Source organism: Lipotes vexillifer, unplaced genomic scaffold (genome assembly GCF_000442215.2).
Source record: "Lipotes vexillifer unplaced genomic scaffold, Lipotes_vexillifer_v1.1 scaffold278, whole genome shotgun sequence".
NCBI classification, from domain to species: domain Eukaryota; kingdom Metazoa; phylum Chordata; class Mammalia; order Artiodactyla; family Lipotidae; genus Lipotes; species Lipotes vexillifer.
In genome coordinates, this window is record NW_006769677.1 from 4,135,010 (window position 1) to 4,151,704 (window position 16,695).

The following is a 16,695-nucleotide window of genomic DNA, read 5'->3' on the forward strand; positions in this document are numbered from 1 at the left end:
CGGCATTCCATTGCTTACAACCGTAATGTGGGAATCAGAAATCTAAGACCAAATTACACACTTCAAAAAAAATCTCATCTGTGTGTCTACTGCGGTGCCAAGACCTATGATGGTAAAAAGATAATTTATGTCCCTCATTTCCTTTCAGTAATATTTATCTGAGAAGCTGCACATTACTGCCTGTCAGAAGGTGTGACATCTGTTAACACTGTTTCTACATTTTTTGTTTTTTTTAATGTAGAAAACTTGGTTGCATGTTGATATGGATAGTAATATAAAGGAAGAAAAAGACTTCTAAAAAGAATATTAGGGACTTCCTTGGCGGTCCAGTGGTTAAGTCTCCACGCTCTCAATGCAGGGGGCCCGGGTTTGATCCCTGGGCGGGGGACTAAGATCCCGCATGCCCGCCTGGCACAGCCAAATAAATAAATAAAATATATTTTATGACAGGTTTAAAATTTTTATTTATTGTGGTAGAAAGAGTTAATCAATGTTATCTTTATCCTTAAGTAAAAATGGGATTATTATTTCTTTGGGCCAGAACTGTTCTGCTAATTCAGATTTGTCATTTTTTACTTTGCAGCAGTTAGAAGAAAAGAGTGAAGATCAAGAAGACAAGGAATGTTTGAAACAAGCAATAACAGCTTTGCTTAATGTTCAGAGTGGTATGGAAAAAATATGCTCTAAAAGTCTTGCAAAACGAAGGCTGAGGTGAATATTTTCACTTTTTTTATAATCCTCCTTTTCACCCTGAATATTGTGGTATAAATTCAGGGATCCCAGTTCCCTCCTCAAGTAAACAATGAAGAAAATACTTTTAGTGACAAGCTTGGTCTTTCAGAGGAAGTGACATCAAAGCCAAGAGAATTTGTTATTGTTTGAAAAACCTTTCATATTTGTGCATTTTCCCTTCATACTCCCAGACAAGACCTCCTGAGAGTCAACTGGTAAGCTAAAGGAGAGATAGAGCAAAATGTATTGGGTAGATTTATGTCAACATCATTGTTCTGTCAAAGTAAAATTAGTAGTGTCTTTTATTTTAGGGATTATGTAACTCAAGGCATTAATTCAGATAATATGCTTCCAGTTTCCTAATTATAATATATACGTGGTTTTTGGCTTTAGGTATTATCTACTTAAGCATTTCTAGATAAATTTTTTAATCTTTCTTTTCTTTCACTATATTGGGCTACTTTTTAATACTTGTCATTCTAAATATTTCATAGCCATGGTAGAAATAATCATTCTGTAGCTAAATTTATAGGGTAGAATTTTGTCAATAGTCAGTTGTTCTTTTTAGAGCACTAAAAAAATGTCTCCACTGTGTTGCTTTAGTTTCCAAAACTGTGCAATTTTGTAACACTAATATATTTGGAGAAATAGTGAAAACCTTCTCAGTGCAACTTTTTAAAATATACTTTTGCACTGTCATTTATTTACATGAATTGTAGATTCCCTGTCATCTTTGTACTAACCATGTTTTTTCCTTTATCCTAGTGAATCTGCATGTCGGTTTTATAGTCAGCAAATGAAGGGGAAACAACTAGCAATCAAGAAAATGAACGAGATTCAGAAGAATATTGATGGTTGGGAGGGAAAAGACATTGGACAGTGTTGCAATGAGTTTATAATGGAAGGAACTCTTACACGTGTAGGAGCCAAACATGAGAGACACATATTTCTCTTTGATGGCTTAATGATTTGCTGTAAATCAAATCATGGGCAGCCAAGACTTCCTGGTGCTAGCAATGCAGAATATCGTCTTAAAGAAAAGTTTTTTATGAGAAAGGTACAAATTAATGACAAAGATGACACCAATGAGTACAAGCATGCTTTTGAAATAATTTTAAAAGATGAAAATAGCGTTATATTTTCTGCCAAGTCAGCTGAAGAGAAAAACAACTGGATGGCAGCATTGATATCTTTACAGTACCGGAGTACACTGGAAAGGATGCTTGATGTGACAATGCTACAGGAAGAAAAGGAGGAGCAGATGAGGCTCCCTAGTGCTGATGTTTATAGATTTGCAGAGCCTGACTCTGAAGAAAATATCATATTTGAAGAAAACGTGCAGCCCAAAGCTGGAATTCCAATTATCAAAGCAGGAACTGTTATTAAACTTATAGAGAGGCTCACATACCATATGTACGCAGGTAAGAAGTATGAACTTGCCTGTCACTTTTATTCTCCTGCTTCAAGCTGATTTTTCTTTGCTGCACAGGTCATTATGCCTAAAATAGAAAGCAAACTGACAGCAAAAGACCTCCGCATTATCAGAGTTGATTTTCCTTTGACTAAAAATACCGTCACTTTATATTTCTTTGAAATTTTATAATCTTTCTACCACATTTACATATGTTACTTTTAACTTTGCAACCAGAGTTATAAATAAAGTTACTGGGCTAAATTTACCAAGTTAGACAGTGGCAGAAACAAGACTAAAAGTAGTGATAAATCAATCATCATTAGGGTCTAAAAATCTTTTTACTCCTTTACCTCTTTTTTTTCTTTCTTTTTCATTACTGAGATTATAAAATCAGTAAAAATTCTAATTGATATCCATTACCAAAATTGTGCTGGTAGTACATTATATATACAGCATTGCTTTTTCTTAATTTCCATTCCTAAAATTTGTTAAATTTAGCAATCTTGGGAGTCATTTAAGTTTTAATTTTTTTTTGCTTTTTACAACTGATGTTATTTAGAGAACAATTTCACCTTAGCAGGGCAATTTTTAGAGACAAACATAGGAGTTTGGAGGATTCCTAGGGGGTTGAGACATGTTTGTCTTTAAATAGGCTGCATCAAATGTAGTGTTTGAGAGTAAGGAACAAATATAATGATCGATTTTTTTAAAGTAATTTTATTTCTTCTAATAAAGTAACAGATGATAATCCAGTGTTCTTCAACTTCCCTACATAGTAGGAAGTTTGACGATTGTAAAATACTGTGGAAAGAGCACTCACTGAATTTAGATTCACACCTTTACTCTATCACAGTTCCTTAAGGTTTTAGAACCTTAGTCTTCTAAGGTTGATCTCAAAAATCAACATCACAGCAGCTGTCTTAGAATATTGTTGGAAAGAATAAATGAAATACGTGAAAGCTCTTTATAAGTATAAACTTACTTTCAAAGAATGCTTTTATTACAAAGACATAAAATCAAACACAACTCTTATGAGTGCTATTCTTAAATAGTTGAATGTGTAAGTTAACTTCCATCCCCAAACTTTTTGCTTAAATATATTTCTATCTCTAGGATATGTGTGTTTCTGAGGAAATTTCTCCAGTTTTGAAAGTCCTTCAAATGGGTTCTCAGTTTTCTCTGGAAACTATTCTGGCACCAGTTGAATTTGATAGTTCTTTTGCTAGTCTTTTCCATAGTGAAATAATAGTGTTTTCCATAGGCTAATTTTAAAAGCAGTTTGGGCCCTTTAAGTGTATACCATTTGGTAGTAGCAGGCAGTAACTGAAACATGTTGAATATAATGAAAGACGACTCTGGGATTCCAATTTTACTATTGATTTTTCACCTAGAAACTTCTGTAGTCAATGTATTCATTTTACTGACCCAAAAATAAAAAACAAATCAAAGTACAGAAAATTTAAATAAGCTGCCGAGGGTTCTACATGAAAAATAGATTATTCTGTCATCTTTTTTTACATATGAAACTTATTTTGAGAGGTACAATTTTCCGTAATTAATATGACCTATCTATTTAGTTGATGACCATCAGCTTCTTTAAGATCTAGAATACAGATTTAAAAAATGTTTTTATTCATAAAAATTTGTAGTTGCAAAATAGTTATTTCTTTGCTACTTCTGAAGGAATTTTTAAGGTTATAAACGTTCAGGTTATTCTTCTTGCCACATTATTCTGATTTTTGTGTCTTGGAAGATTCACAGAACTTTTTATCATAAACATTCTAAACTATTCATCGTTTTGTTTTAAGTACCTTTGTTTTGGGTTCTTAGACTATTTAGAGTAGAATTAATCCTTAGATTCTTATCTATGTGAGGCAGAAGTTTGTGGGTTTTTTTTCCTGTAGAGCAATACAAGTGGCACGTGCTAAAGAAGACTTACTAGTGTTTAGTATCACAAGTCAGTGGTATTTGATTTGGAAAATATTTTCAAATTTCAAAATTTTTAATATAATTGTTTCTCTAAAGCTCCTATTGTTAATGATAAAAATTTTCTTTACTGCTTGCTTTATTTCACAGAACTGACTTATGATTATTAATAAGCAGTTACAGAACTACAATTAAAAATTTTTTTTTTCAGGGAACTGTACCTTTTATTTATTTTTTGAATGAGGAAACTTCAAAACAAGCAAAACTAGAACAAGCATAGCTTGATAGTTTTTCTTTAGTCTTGGCAGTCTTTTCTCCTTAACGTACACAATGCTAGCCATGTCTGTAGACACAGTGCTTTTGCTATGGTGTTTTATTAGTTACTTTTGATAGTTGCTCTCATTTACATTAATTTTTAGCTTTTGAATAGAATAAATGGTTTTATTTCTAGTTAATATAAAACAATTTATAGAACTTTGCAAAGTTAGGTGTATTCAAATTTAAATTGACAAGATTTTTTTAAATGTTAAAGTTTTTTAAAAAATTCCTTTCATTAATTTCTTTAGGAATAAATAGCCACTGTTGGGTTCAGAAGTGTTATAGCTAAGTTTTTTGACATATTTCTTTCCTATCTTATTTTGAAGCTTAATTGAATATTTTAATTTATGTCATAAATATATTACTAGTGTAACTAAAACCCATAAGCAGCTTTCATGAATTGTGATTTACCGTACACAGGGTACGGTAAATCCGTACCGTACACACGGTACGGCTAATAAATTAATAAGTATTAATTATTAGCTTATTTGACTTCTGTAAGGTCTGTGACTGAATGTATTACTGGCAATATAGAATGTGTTTTTAATAGACCATGTATGAACTTGTAAAACATGAAAGCAGCTATTTTTTAAGGTCTTTTCCAGCTCAGATGGACTCTTGGTCCTCACTACAATGATAATAGATCGGCTATTTGTTTAAAGAACTGTTGGTCTGCTCTATTTAATTTTGGTTCAGTTGGTTGATAGGTATTTTATCAGAGAACATACAGTGCAAGTTGTGGCTTACACTGAAACAAAAACTAAAGTTTAACTTGCATATTTTTATTACATTGTATAGAATTATAATAAAAGACATTGGCTGTAATAAATAAGAAAAATCCAGTAACTAATAAGCACTACTTTCAGACATTATCATAAAAAACAGAAAACTTGTTTAACCTTACTTAATTCAGACTTCATTGTGGCTTCAACCAGCTTGATCACTCAAGTGTTTTAACAGTAATTTATGAAACACAGCTATAGATCTTAGATGATCAATCCTTCACTTTATAGACCAAAACCCAAGGCCCCTGAAGTTTGTGATTTGCCAGAAATCATATCAGTTAATTGCAGAAAGAGGACTAGAAATTAGGTTTCTTGACTCTTGAAATAGAGTATACTTTCTACCATGTTACACTGACTCATGAATTTTTTCATTTTTAGAATATAATTTTTACTATGTATATTGAATAGTAAAAACAAAGAGAATTACTTGCTTGGTTTGAATTGCCAGTAATATAAACAGCTTGTTCACTTCTGGGACAGGTCTACCATTAAGATATAGTCAGAGTACTGTTATTTTTCTTATTGAAATAGGTAATAAATTCTGACTATAGATAACTTCTATTTTAATGCATAGATTTTAGTTTATATTTAGATGTTGGTCATTATAATTTTAGTTTTTAACAAAATCCAGTCAGTCTGTTGGTGGGGTTTGCTCTGTAAATTTAGGTGAATTAGAAGGTGCTTAACTGTTGCTCAAAAGAATTGTGACAGGGTTTTATGTGGGATCTAATTTATAGTGCCTCAGGTCCAGTGTTTCTGGACATACAATAATTAGTTAACTACATCAGACCTTCAGAATTCATCTGAAATGGTGTGGGGGGAAATTGTCTAGTTAGGTGGATCATTCTGCATCTGGTAAGGATGTGAAGAGACTTTTACCTACAGTAAGAAAGCACAAAGCAATATACATAAAAAGCAGAAGATGAAAGTAGGAATTTCACTTCTGTTACAGAGTTATAGGAAATAATTTAGTACAAATTAATTATTGAGACTTTAAAACAACATGGGTGAAGAAATATGGTATGTCTGGTTTTGATAGTCTCTCTTAGAGAAATGAGATGACTTTGCGGTAGGGGTCTTTCAGAACTGACATTATATGGAAATAAAAGCTTTTCATACTGAATTGTGGGGAAAAGGTGTTTCCCATGCATGGTGAATTTCTCTTTTAAAGAAAATGGTATTGAAAAAATTTAAGCCAATTGATATTTTTCTTTAAAGTATTTACTGCTATTTTATGCCCTCATATAGAAAATTTGCAAAAAACTGCATTAGATTTCTTTGGAGTTTGTGTCCTGTATAAGCTCAGTTCGGGTGTTTTAACTTTTAAAAAAAATCTTTTGAACAAATTTTTGATCTATAGGGCAGTGCTGTTCTATTTTTAAACTCTCTGATTTTTTTTTTTTTAAGTGTGTGTGCGTCAGCATAGCGTCTGTTTCCTTTTTTAAGGAATTCAAGAGTGATTGTTTATAAATCCTTGTTGAGGAGCTTATTGTTTCTTGTAGCGTTTTAAATGGCTGTATTAAAGGGAGAATTATCACATGAACAGACATCCTGATTGACGGTGTTTCACTATGGTGGTTGGGGGAGGGGTACTTACATAAATAACTCTCTATGTAACAAATATTTCATAGATTTATTGACCTTGCCAATAAAAATGTGTTAAAAAAGGATTAAATTTATCACCTCAAATCTAGTATGCTGTATTCTGAACATTAATGTAAATATACTCTGATTTCCTAAGATTTTGAAGAATTGTACAATAAAATATTATCAAAGAAAATAGCTTTAGAATGAGGGAGACAGGCAGCTAGAAGGCCAGCAGAAAACAGAAAACATGGCTCATATTTGAAATAGCCTGGGCTGAGACCGGGGACTTGATGGTAGAGTTGGCAGGTACGTGTACACACAGAGAGGTTGGGTAGACGGAGGTGGAGCAGCTAGTGAACATGGTGGACATCTGAGTCCAGGGCTTTGAGAGTAGAAAAGAGTGTTACCTAAAATGGTGAAGAAGAAAAACCACAGAGGATGTTTTTGCCATTGCTCATATTGAAATCCATTAGGGGTTGTGTTTGAGAAAGAGGTTTGTGGAATTAACATCCACTAGCGATAAACAGAAAGAGGAGAATATCGAAATCGTTGATTTTCATTTTCTCCACAAATATTTGTGCTTACGTTTTAAAACCAAATTAGCCTGGCTTTTATATTTTTAACGCATTTGCCTTCCATCTGTCTCTGAAACATCACTTTATAATACAGGTGGATAACAGAGGCAGTGTAAAACTTAGCTATTATCATTGTCTGATAAATGTAAGTAGGTACTTTGTTTTCCTGCAAAATTATATAACCTGTCCTTATTGACGGGTACTTTTAAAATATCTAATTATCTTAGTCCTTTGTATCATCAATAAGATAAAGGTTTCCAGTGGTTAGTGTGACATTATACGTGCCACTATCACTGAAATGGGGAAATCAATAGAAATAAAAATAGCTTCTGGAATATGGAATTCTTTGCAAAATTTCAAATATAGATGTTATGTCCTCTCAATATAAGTTTTTCATTCATTAGCAATTTCCCACTGCTTTAGAAACTAGAAATAGAGCCTAAATTAATACAAGCCTGGGAATATATGCAGCCTTTAAGATGTTTTTTGAAAGTACTTAAACTCTTGCCAATTTTTCTTGGTTTATTTTTAGCTTCTGCTGGTTTTTTCTGTTGGCAAGACCGCTCTAATTTCTAATCAAGCTAAAAACAACTTAAACTTGAGTCACTTTAGAAGTTAATACAACGGTGATGACTGTGGGAGTGTTTATTGCACCGCCAGCTTCAGAAACTCCTCTTCTGAATAGTGTACAGGAAGGTACAGCTGCTACTTCCTAAAATCTGGAAGAAGGCTTAACAAGAATTACAGAATCACAATTAGACTGCTAATTTCTCAATGACTTTAGTGCCTTTAACCAAGATTAGCAGTTTACAGCTTCATTCTGAATTAATCATTTATGTAAATTTCTACAGTGATTATGTAACTCATGGACTCATTCTTTATATTTAGATCTCACAGCTTTGGAAACCTTAACAGATCCTTCAATCCAGGGAGGTCAGGTGATATGGCAGAAAAAAGCAGTAAATCAGAAATCACACGATCTAGATTCTGGTTCCATCTCTTTCACTCTATTGTGTGACTTTAGATAACTCTTAGTTACTTCTGTCATATGTAGAAAAGGAAAAACAGCAGCCGCCCTGCTCACTTCACAGAAATCATATGGAATGAATTATGTGAATGCTCTTTGAATTCATTACGTAACAGACATCAGGAATTGATGTGATCCCTTTTGACTGATGTGGCACTGAGGCACATCATGACTTTCCCAGCATTGTCATCAGTTAGTAAAGCATTGAAATGGCCAGAAGTTTTGGTATAAGATGAAAAGGCTGTTTTAAAATAGTTTGCCTTTAAAAATAGCCAGTTTTCTTAAAACATACTTTAATTCACTTAGAACTTGCTTTTATTGTTTTTCAACTTAAAAGTATCTTTGATATCCCACAACTTTTTAGCCTGACTTAGGTGGCATTTGAGAAGAAATGGGTCTGGATATTGATTTTAGACTTTTAGACTAAAATAAACTTTTCTTTTAAAAAAGGGAGAGGTTACCCTTAATTTTGGAACACAGCTCAGGGATATTTGGAGCACTCTGTACTAAGGGTCTGGCCTCTCCAACAGTGACAGCTCAGCATCTCTACAGTGGCCACTGCTTTTGCTTCCTAAGTACATGATGTTTTGAGTAGCCTCACCTTTACATATAGATTTGCAGAACAGGAAGAAGATTCTTGAAAGGGAGGATTGTGATGAAACCGATATAAATCTCTGTTTTAAAATCTTGTACAGCCTTCTGTTTTAAAATCTTTTCTTCTGGTTGAGACATTAGTCTTTAACGTTTGAGGAACTCTGTAACTGAAGACAAACAATAAAATACCAACAAAGAGGAAATTACTAAAGGATTGTATCTATTTAAATCACTTTTATCAGTAACCCACTCTAGCCTCAGAAGGTATGAAGCTAAAGGAGAAGAGGGCCATTTAAAACCAATATATTTTTATTATGTAAATTTTCTTTAACTTAAAAATTTATTATAATCTTAAATTCAAGGTTGTCTGATATTTAAATCAATTCATTATCTTGATGACCACATATACCAATAGATTGGAAATAGATTTCTATTTTATGATAAATCCATGAGTTTGATTTTGGCCGGTGGGGGGGGGAAGTTAACATAGTTATTTTATTTTAAGGCTCAATTTAGGGTGATTCTTAATCAGACAGAATCAGACTAAATAGAGATTTTCCATGCAAATGAATTTGATTCTTGCTAAATCCTATGCTAATAACAGACATTGTATTTCTTCTAAAGAATCCATAGTGTGTAGCCTAACAAAAATAAAGGTAGTTGCTGCTCTCAATAAATTTATCATTAAATTAGAGCTTACCATTCCTTAGTGATGTGAAGCAGGAAAAGGATACTCCCAATAAAAAAACTCAAGTTAATGAATTCTCCCCTCCTCCTTTTTAAAGACTCTTACAACTAAATGTGGACCTTGATGAAATTTGAGTTACAGTGAGTGGTGAGTGTTTTTTTTATTCCCCATTATGGGAAGATGTCTCCCACCACCCCCAACTCCAGTTATGCAGATGATAGCCCAGGTCTCTTGTGCTGATGACAGCAGCCTTTCTCCACAACTCTGGGAGAATACTGTCAAGGAGAGACTCAAGTAGGCAGGTCTGGAGAGGTGATCACACTCAGTCAGCTTCCTGCTTTACTTCATGAAGTATGAATGAAAAGCAAATCCTTTCATGGAAGGGGTTGAAGACTCCCGCTCTTATGATTGAACTCTCATTGCGTCTACTTGCAATGAAAGTAATTAAAAGTTGTGAATAGAGCCAAATCAACATATTCTTACACATTTAATAGTTTTAATAACTTACAGGTATTTATAAGCATATTTTAGCAGTTTTAATTATGACTTTTAGCACATAAAACAATTTAGAAACTATTTAACTTAATCTACAACATTGTAAGATCCAGTTTCCAGTTGTATGCTCTATTAACATGATTTAAGGAAATCCAGATAACTAATCCAGATAAACTAGTCTGAAGAGCAGGAAAAGTAATGGGTTATTGCTGTGGCCTTTCTGTTTACAAGGGAGATAAACCAACTGGTGATGTTCTCAGATCCATGTAGCACATGGAAGCTTGCTTTTATGCTCTGCCTTTCTTCCCTTTGTATTCCTGTGGCCAATAATGCGTTTAATATCAGCTAGTCAGAGTGTGCAGAGGTCAAGAAATAAGTTGATGTAAAATTTTAGTATCAATGATTTTACCACTAATTTAGGAAGAAACTAAAGTTAGCAGTTGATTTCAAAGTCCAAAGCATTCTGTGTGGTCAAAACATTTTGGGACTTTTAAAATTGACTATTTAATCTCTTTTGAAAATGTAAATAATAGTTTTAATCATTCTGAATAAAAGATTTTAATAAGGTATTTTTCCTTTTTCTTCATAGATCCCAATTTTGTTCGGACATTTCTTACAACATATAGATCCTTCTGTAAGCCTCAAGAACTACTGAGTCTTATAATAGAAAGGTCTGTCAATTTAAAGTGTTTAAATTCTTTGTTCTTTTTTTTTAATGAGATTGAGCTAAGATACGGAAATATATTGAATGAGCTTTAAGGTGTCGTTCATGAATACTTTAAGAAGAAAATCTCTTGGATGACCATTTATTTTATAATATGTTAGCTTTGATTATTTAAATACAAAAATAGGCAGACTTTTTTACATGGAAACTCAGTATGTGAAATTTCAAATTTACAGAATTAATCAAGTTAAAGACTATAAAAATGTAGAGTGTAGGCTCTGGAAATTCAAATTTTAATGATTTAATTGTTCTAAACAGAATTTTTCAAATACACCTCATGTTGAGGAAAATAGAGTAAACAAGTACTGTAATCAAGAAAAGTGTTTCATGTACCCAAAGAGCAGTCAGCTTTTCAGAACTTACCCTTAAAAAGTTTTATGTTGGCGGATTTAGAGTAATGACACAAGCCAGAAATGAATATCATCCCCTTAACTTTATAATCACACTTATTTTTAGACTTTGCATGTGTTCTTTATTATGTTTCTAGTTGGTTTTATTTATATTGGCAAGTATTAATTTCTCCTTAAAAAATTAAATCATTAGTTTTTACATTATAGAATCCTCACTTGTTTTCACTGATGTGTATATCCTTAGTATTTTTTACAGTGCTCTCTTGATTGTGCTGACTAGTGAAAAGATTTGTAGTTTTCTGTTTGCATAATTTGATATCATTGACCTTTTCATTAGTTTGTTCTGTTTTATGTTAGGTTTGAAATTCCAGAGCCTGAGCCAACAGAAGCTGATCGCATAGCTATAGAGAATGGAGATCAGCCCTTGAGTGCAGAACTAAAAAGGTTTAGAAAAGAATATATACAGCCTGTACAACTGCGGTAAGCATTAAATAAATAACTGAAGTAAATAAGCTTTTGTTGAATTTTTGTTTCAGAGTTAAATAAGGATGTTTCCCAAGCAAGGAGGAAGTAACATGTAAAATGAGTGAAGTAAAGAGGAATTATCAGCAATTACTGTATAAGTCTTAATTAACATAGAATTTTGAAAGTGGTAAGCCACTTACAAGATTAAAGTTGACCCTTGAACAACGTGGGGGTTAAGGACACTGACCCTTGGCACAGTAGAAAATCCACAGTCAGCCCTCTGAATCTGTGGTTCTGCATCCACAGATTGAACCACCTGCCTAGGGTGTAGTACTGTGGTATAGATTTAGTGGAAAAAAAAAAAATCCAAGTATAAGTGGAGCCATGCAGTTCACACCCTGTTATTCAAGGGTCAGCTGTATTTAATTTGGTAAGAGTTACTCTGTTTTCATTTATACCACTCATTGTGATAAATGTTTATGTCCGAGTTCCCATGTAATTCGATTCTTCTTCTGTGTTAATGCCATAGAGTATTAAACGTATGTCGGCACTGGGTAGAGCACCACTTCTACGATTTTGAAAGAGATGCAGATCTGTTGCAGCGAATGGAGGAATTTATTGGAACAGTAAGAGGTATTTTTTTTTAAGTGCCTTAGTTTTATGTGTAATAAAAGTACCAATGTGGTGACTATCAACTGACATCACTACTGCTCAGTGTAGTTAAGAGGTATTCGTAATAATGCCAACATAACCAACTGGAAAAGTTAAAATTTTTTGCCATTTTTGACCTACAAATTGTTTAATAATCATCCTGTTGATCCAATGAATTTTCATTTAGTAAATCAACTTACTGATATTTTGGAATAGAAAAAGTCTCAATTTATGCTGTCTTAACACTGAAAATATGTGTACCAAAGGACAATTAGGAACTGTTGTGCCATTATAACACCACGATGGAGGTTGACTGGGGACACAATTAGGTGTATAGTGCATAACATATCAGAGAGGCAGCAGAGCATACTGAACCTGAGAGCCAAGAAACAAGAGTTCTCTTCCAAACACTGCCACTCATTAGATAAATGACTCTGGCAAAATCATTTTGATTCTTTAGACTTCAGTTTCCTTTTCAGTAACATGAGGAGCTAGGCTTGATGATCTCCAGTTCCCCGTCTAGTTTTAAAGATACTTTGATTGTATAGGTCTAGACAAACTTGTTTCTATTTCCATCATACACTTTAAATGAGAATCAAAAAATAAAGGGTTAAATAATAGTACTTTCATGCATAGTACAGAACAAAGCCACATCAAAAGCTCATACAAAATGAAGGAGTCCTCTGCACTGTTTGGTTTATAAAATGCAAAGTTTGTTAGATTAACAGCTAATGTTGTATGTTCTATCATTATAAATTTTATTTGTGCAAGATATATCTTTTTTGGAGAGGATTATAAAATAATATTTTGAACTGAAGTTTAGAACAATAGAGGTGAAAAGTTTCTACAAATAAATTACTTTCTCTTATTTAAAAAGGATGTGAAAGAATATATACCAAACTATTAACAGTGGTTATCCACTTGAAGAAAACTGAGATTGGGATACGGAATAGGGAAACGGTAAAAGGGAACTTCATTTTTTAATTTTGATCATTTGAACTTTTTATAGCAAAGATATATTCAGGTATCACTTATACGATTTTAAACTATTTTTTAAAAATAAAATATTGACTAAAATGTTATTTTTAATGTAATGTTATTTCAGGTAAAGCAATGAAAAAGTGGGTTGAATCCATCACTAAAATAATCCAAAGGAAAAAAATTGCAAGAGACAATGGACCAGGTCATAATATTACATTTCAGAGTTCACCCCCTACAGTTGAGTGGCATATAAGCAGACCTGGGCACATAGAGACTTTTGACCTGCTCACCTTACACCCAATAGAAATTGCTCGACAACTCACTTTACTTGAATCAGATCTATATCGGTATGTAATTTGATGTTCAAGCTGAAAAATCCTTTCAAATGAGTTAACTTTTAAAATGAAATGCTGATTTCTGCCATGTAGGATTGTTATAAGACATAAATGAGATAGTACATGAAGTGTCTTGTAATAAGGCCTGATGTATGGAAGGCTCCTCTTTCACTCCCTCATCCTCTTTGCTCTATCTGGATTTACAGCCTCTCTCTTTCTGCAGTCACCCCTAGTTGGTAAAGTTAAGTTCAGATCCTGGCTTTACCAATTGTTGGCTTGGTATCCTTGGGTAACTTTAACCTTCTGGTGTAACTTTTATCCCTCTGCTGCTTAGTTTCCTCAAGAGTAAAATGGGGCTAATGATGGTACCTACTCCTGGAGCTGTCGTGCAAGGTTTAAAATAGTCCATATATTTACAGCACGTAGCACATTGCCCAGCACAGAGTAAGGGCTCAATGCGTTAGCTACTGCCATTGTCATTGAGAACTTAAGTCATTGCCATTTAGCCTTTTATAGTTTTCCTACATTGATATAATTACTATCTCAAAAAAATGTCTGTTTCTGGTTTTAAACTTGGACTATTTAGATTTCAAACTATTTAATTTTGTAAAAACTAAATGAAAAAAGGAACTAAATTTATAGATCTCCCACCAAAAATCATCACTGTTCCCAAAATCAGTATTAGAATGTATTTTATTTCTTTCCCAGTACCCTTCCCAGGAGGGTTTTTTCCCCCTCCTTTAGGAGGGGAAAGAAAAAAAAAGATTTATGAATACAGTGATTATTATACCCTCATTGGACTGATTATTATAACATTATCATTTATTTAAAAGAATTATCCCAAACTACTTTCTCACCCTAATTTGTTAGATAATATTTATAAGTGCTGGGAAAGATACTATGAAGAAATCCCAACCTTGCCCAAAGCAAAATGCTACTATAAAGCAGTGAAAAAAAAAAGTACACAGGTACATGCATACAAAGTGTTTTTAAATCTGTAGAAAAAGATGCAAAATTATAATGTTTTTGTTCTTGTTTTCATAAACCTTTTATCTCATTTACTTAATAAAACAGTATACTAGAGGGAAAAGTATCACATAGAATTATGTCTTTATGATTTTAGAGCTGTACAGCCATCAGAATTAGTTGGAAGTGTGTGGACAAAGGAAGACAAAGAAATTAATTCTCCTAATCTTCTGAAAATGATCCGGCATACCACTAATCTCACTCTGTGGTTTGAGAAGTAAGTATTACCGATCTTCTTACATTTCATAACAGTTATAAATTTCACTGCAATTCTATTTGTCTCATGTCTTTTTTGTTGTTCCTCTGTTCCTCCTTTCTTTTGCACTGAGTGAATAATTTTCTAATGCAGCATTTTAAGTTACTTTATTAATGATTGTTTTTAGGTTTGCCACATACATCATAACAGAATTAGCTTCAGATTTATACCAGAATTCTAGTGATATGTAGAAATGTTACTCCTCTGTGGCTCTATTCACTCCCTCCCTTTTGTGGTATTACATATAATTAACGATGTAGATCTAACAGTACATTGTTATAATTATTGCTTTACTACCATTTGCCATTATTTTCTTAGCCTGTTACAGCTTTGCTCTCACCCACTCTTTGTGTAGTTACTGGCAATGTATTTCACATACATTACATTTCTCTATGTTATAGGCCCAACAATATATTACATACACATTATTTTATACAATTGCTTTTTAAATCAGTTAAAAGCAATAAGCAAAAAAATAGGCATTTATAGTGTTTTTTATGATCATATAATTACCTTTACCAGTGCTCTTTGTGTGGATTCATATTACCATCTGGGGTCACTTGCTTTCAGCTTGAAGAACCTGCGGTACAATTTCTTGTACGGTGGGTCTGCTAGCAACAGATTCTCTTAGTTTTTGTTTATATGGGAAGGTCTTTATTTTGCCTTCATTTTTTAAACAATACCTCTGTCTTCAAGTTTAACTATTTTTTTCTTCTGCCAGTTCAAATTGACTATTGAGTCCCTCTAGTAAAATTTTTATTTTAACTATTGTACTTTTCAAATCCAGAGTTTCCATTTGGTTTCTTTTATAATTCCTGTGTTTTTTTAGTATACTCCCTATTGGTGCACATTGTAATCATACCCCCCTTTACTTTTTAAATATACTTTCCTTTAGTTCTGTGAACAAATTCAGAATGGCTACTTTGAAATCTTTTTTTGTTAAATCTGACATATCAGGTCTGTCTTGCAGGCAGTTTACTGTTGCCTGTGTTTTCCCCCAGTGAAGCCTGACATTTTAGAGGTCAGAGGGGTAGGGAGCCCTGTGTTCTTGGCTATCTGGGCTAACTGCCCCCCACCCTACCCAACCCCACAACGTTCTCTGAGAAATGAGGGTAGAGGAAGTCTTGGTTCAGATACCACAAACTCTTGCCTCTCTTACTGAATTGTACATTTTCCTGAATAGATGTTTCTCTGTCTTTTTAAAAATTTATTTATTTATTTGTTTGTTTGTTTATTTTTGGCCGCATTGGGTCTTCGTTGCTGCACGCAGACTTTCTCTAGCTGCAGCGAATGGGGGCTACTCTTCATTGTGGTGGCTTCTCTTGTTGTGGAACATGGGCTCTAGGCACGCAAGCTTCACTAGTTGTGGCACGTGGGCACAGTAGTTGTGGCTCACAGGCTCTAGAGCACAGGCTCAGTAGCTGTGGCACACGGGCTTAGTTGCTCTGCAGCATGTGGGATCTTCCCGGACCGGGGATCGAACCCGTGTTCCCTGCATTGGCAGGCGGATTCTTAACCGCTGCACCACCAGAGAAGTCCCAGTAGATGTTTCTTTATTTGCCATTTGCTCTTAGGGCCATTTCCAGAGACTGCTAGAACTTTATATATATAATTATATATATAATTTTCACCAGTTTCCCTGAGGAGTAAGTAAACAGAACTTCTTACACTGTCATGTCAAAAGTCCAGAATCTCAATACAGTTTTATAATTGGAGCCAGATATTAGAGTTTTATGTATTGGCCATATTTTTTATGATCTTGACCC

At 33.5% G+C, this 16,695-nt stretch overlaps 1 protein-coding gene across 1 annotated transcript in view; it reads left to right on the forward strand.

Annotated features, from left to right (window-relative positions):
- SOS1 (SOS Ras/Rac guanine nucleotide exchange factor 1) overlaps positions 1 to 16,695 on the forward strand; it is a 151,307-nt gene that overhangs the window by 112,093 nt on the left and 22,519 nt on the right. Inside the window, exons 9-15 of the mRNA XM_007445767.1 lie at positions 584 to 711; positions 1,498 to 2,153; positions 10,731 to 10,812; positions 11,573 to 11,695; positions 12,210 to 12,313; positions 13,437 to 13,659; positions 14,771 to 14,890. Coding sequence (XP_007445829.1) covers positions 584 to 711; positions 1,498 to 2,153; positions 10,731 to 10,812; positions 11,573 to 11,695; positions 12,210 to 12,313; positions 13,437 to 13,659; positions 14,771 to 14,890 — 1,436 coding nt within the window. The remainder of the gene's footprint in view (positions 1 to 583; positions 712 to 1,497; positions 2,154 to 10,730; positions 10,813 to 11,572; positions 11,696 to 12,209; positions 12,314 to 13,436; positions 13,660 to 14,770; positions 14,891 to 16,695) is intronic.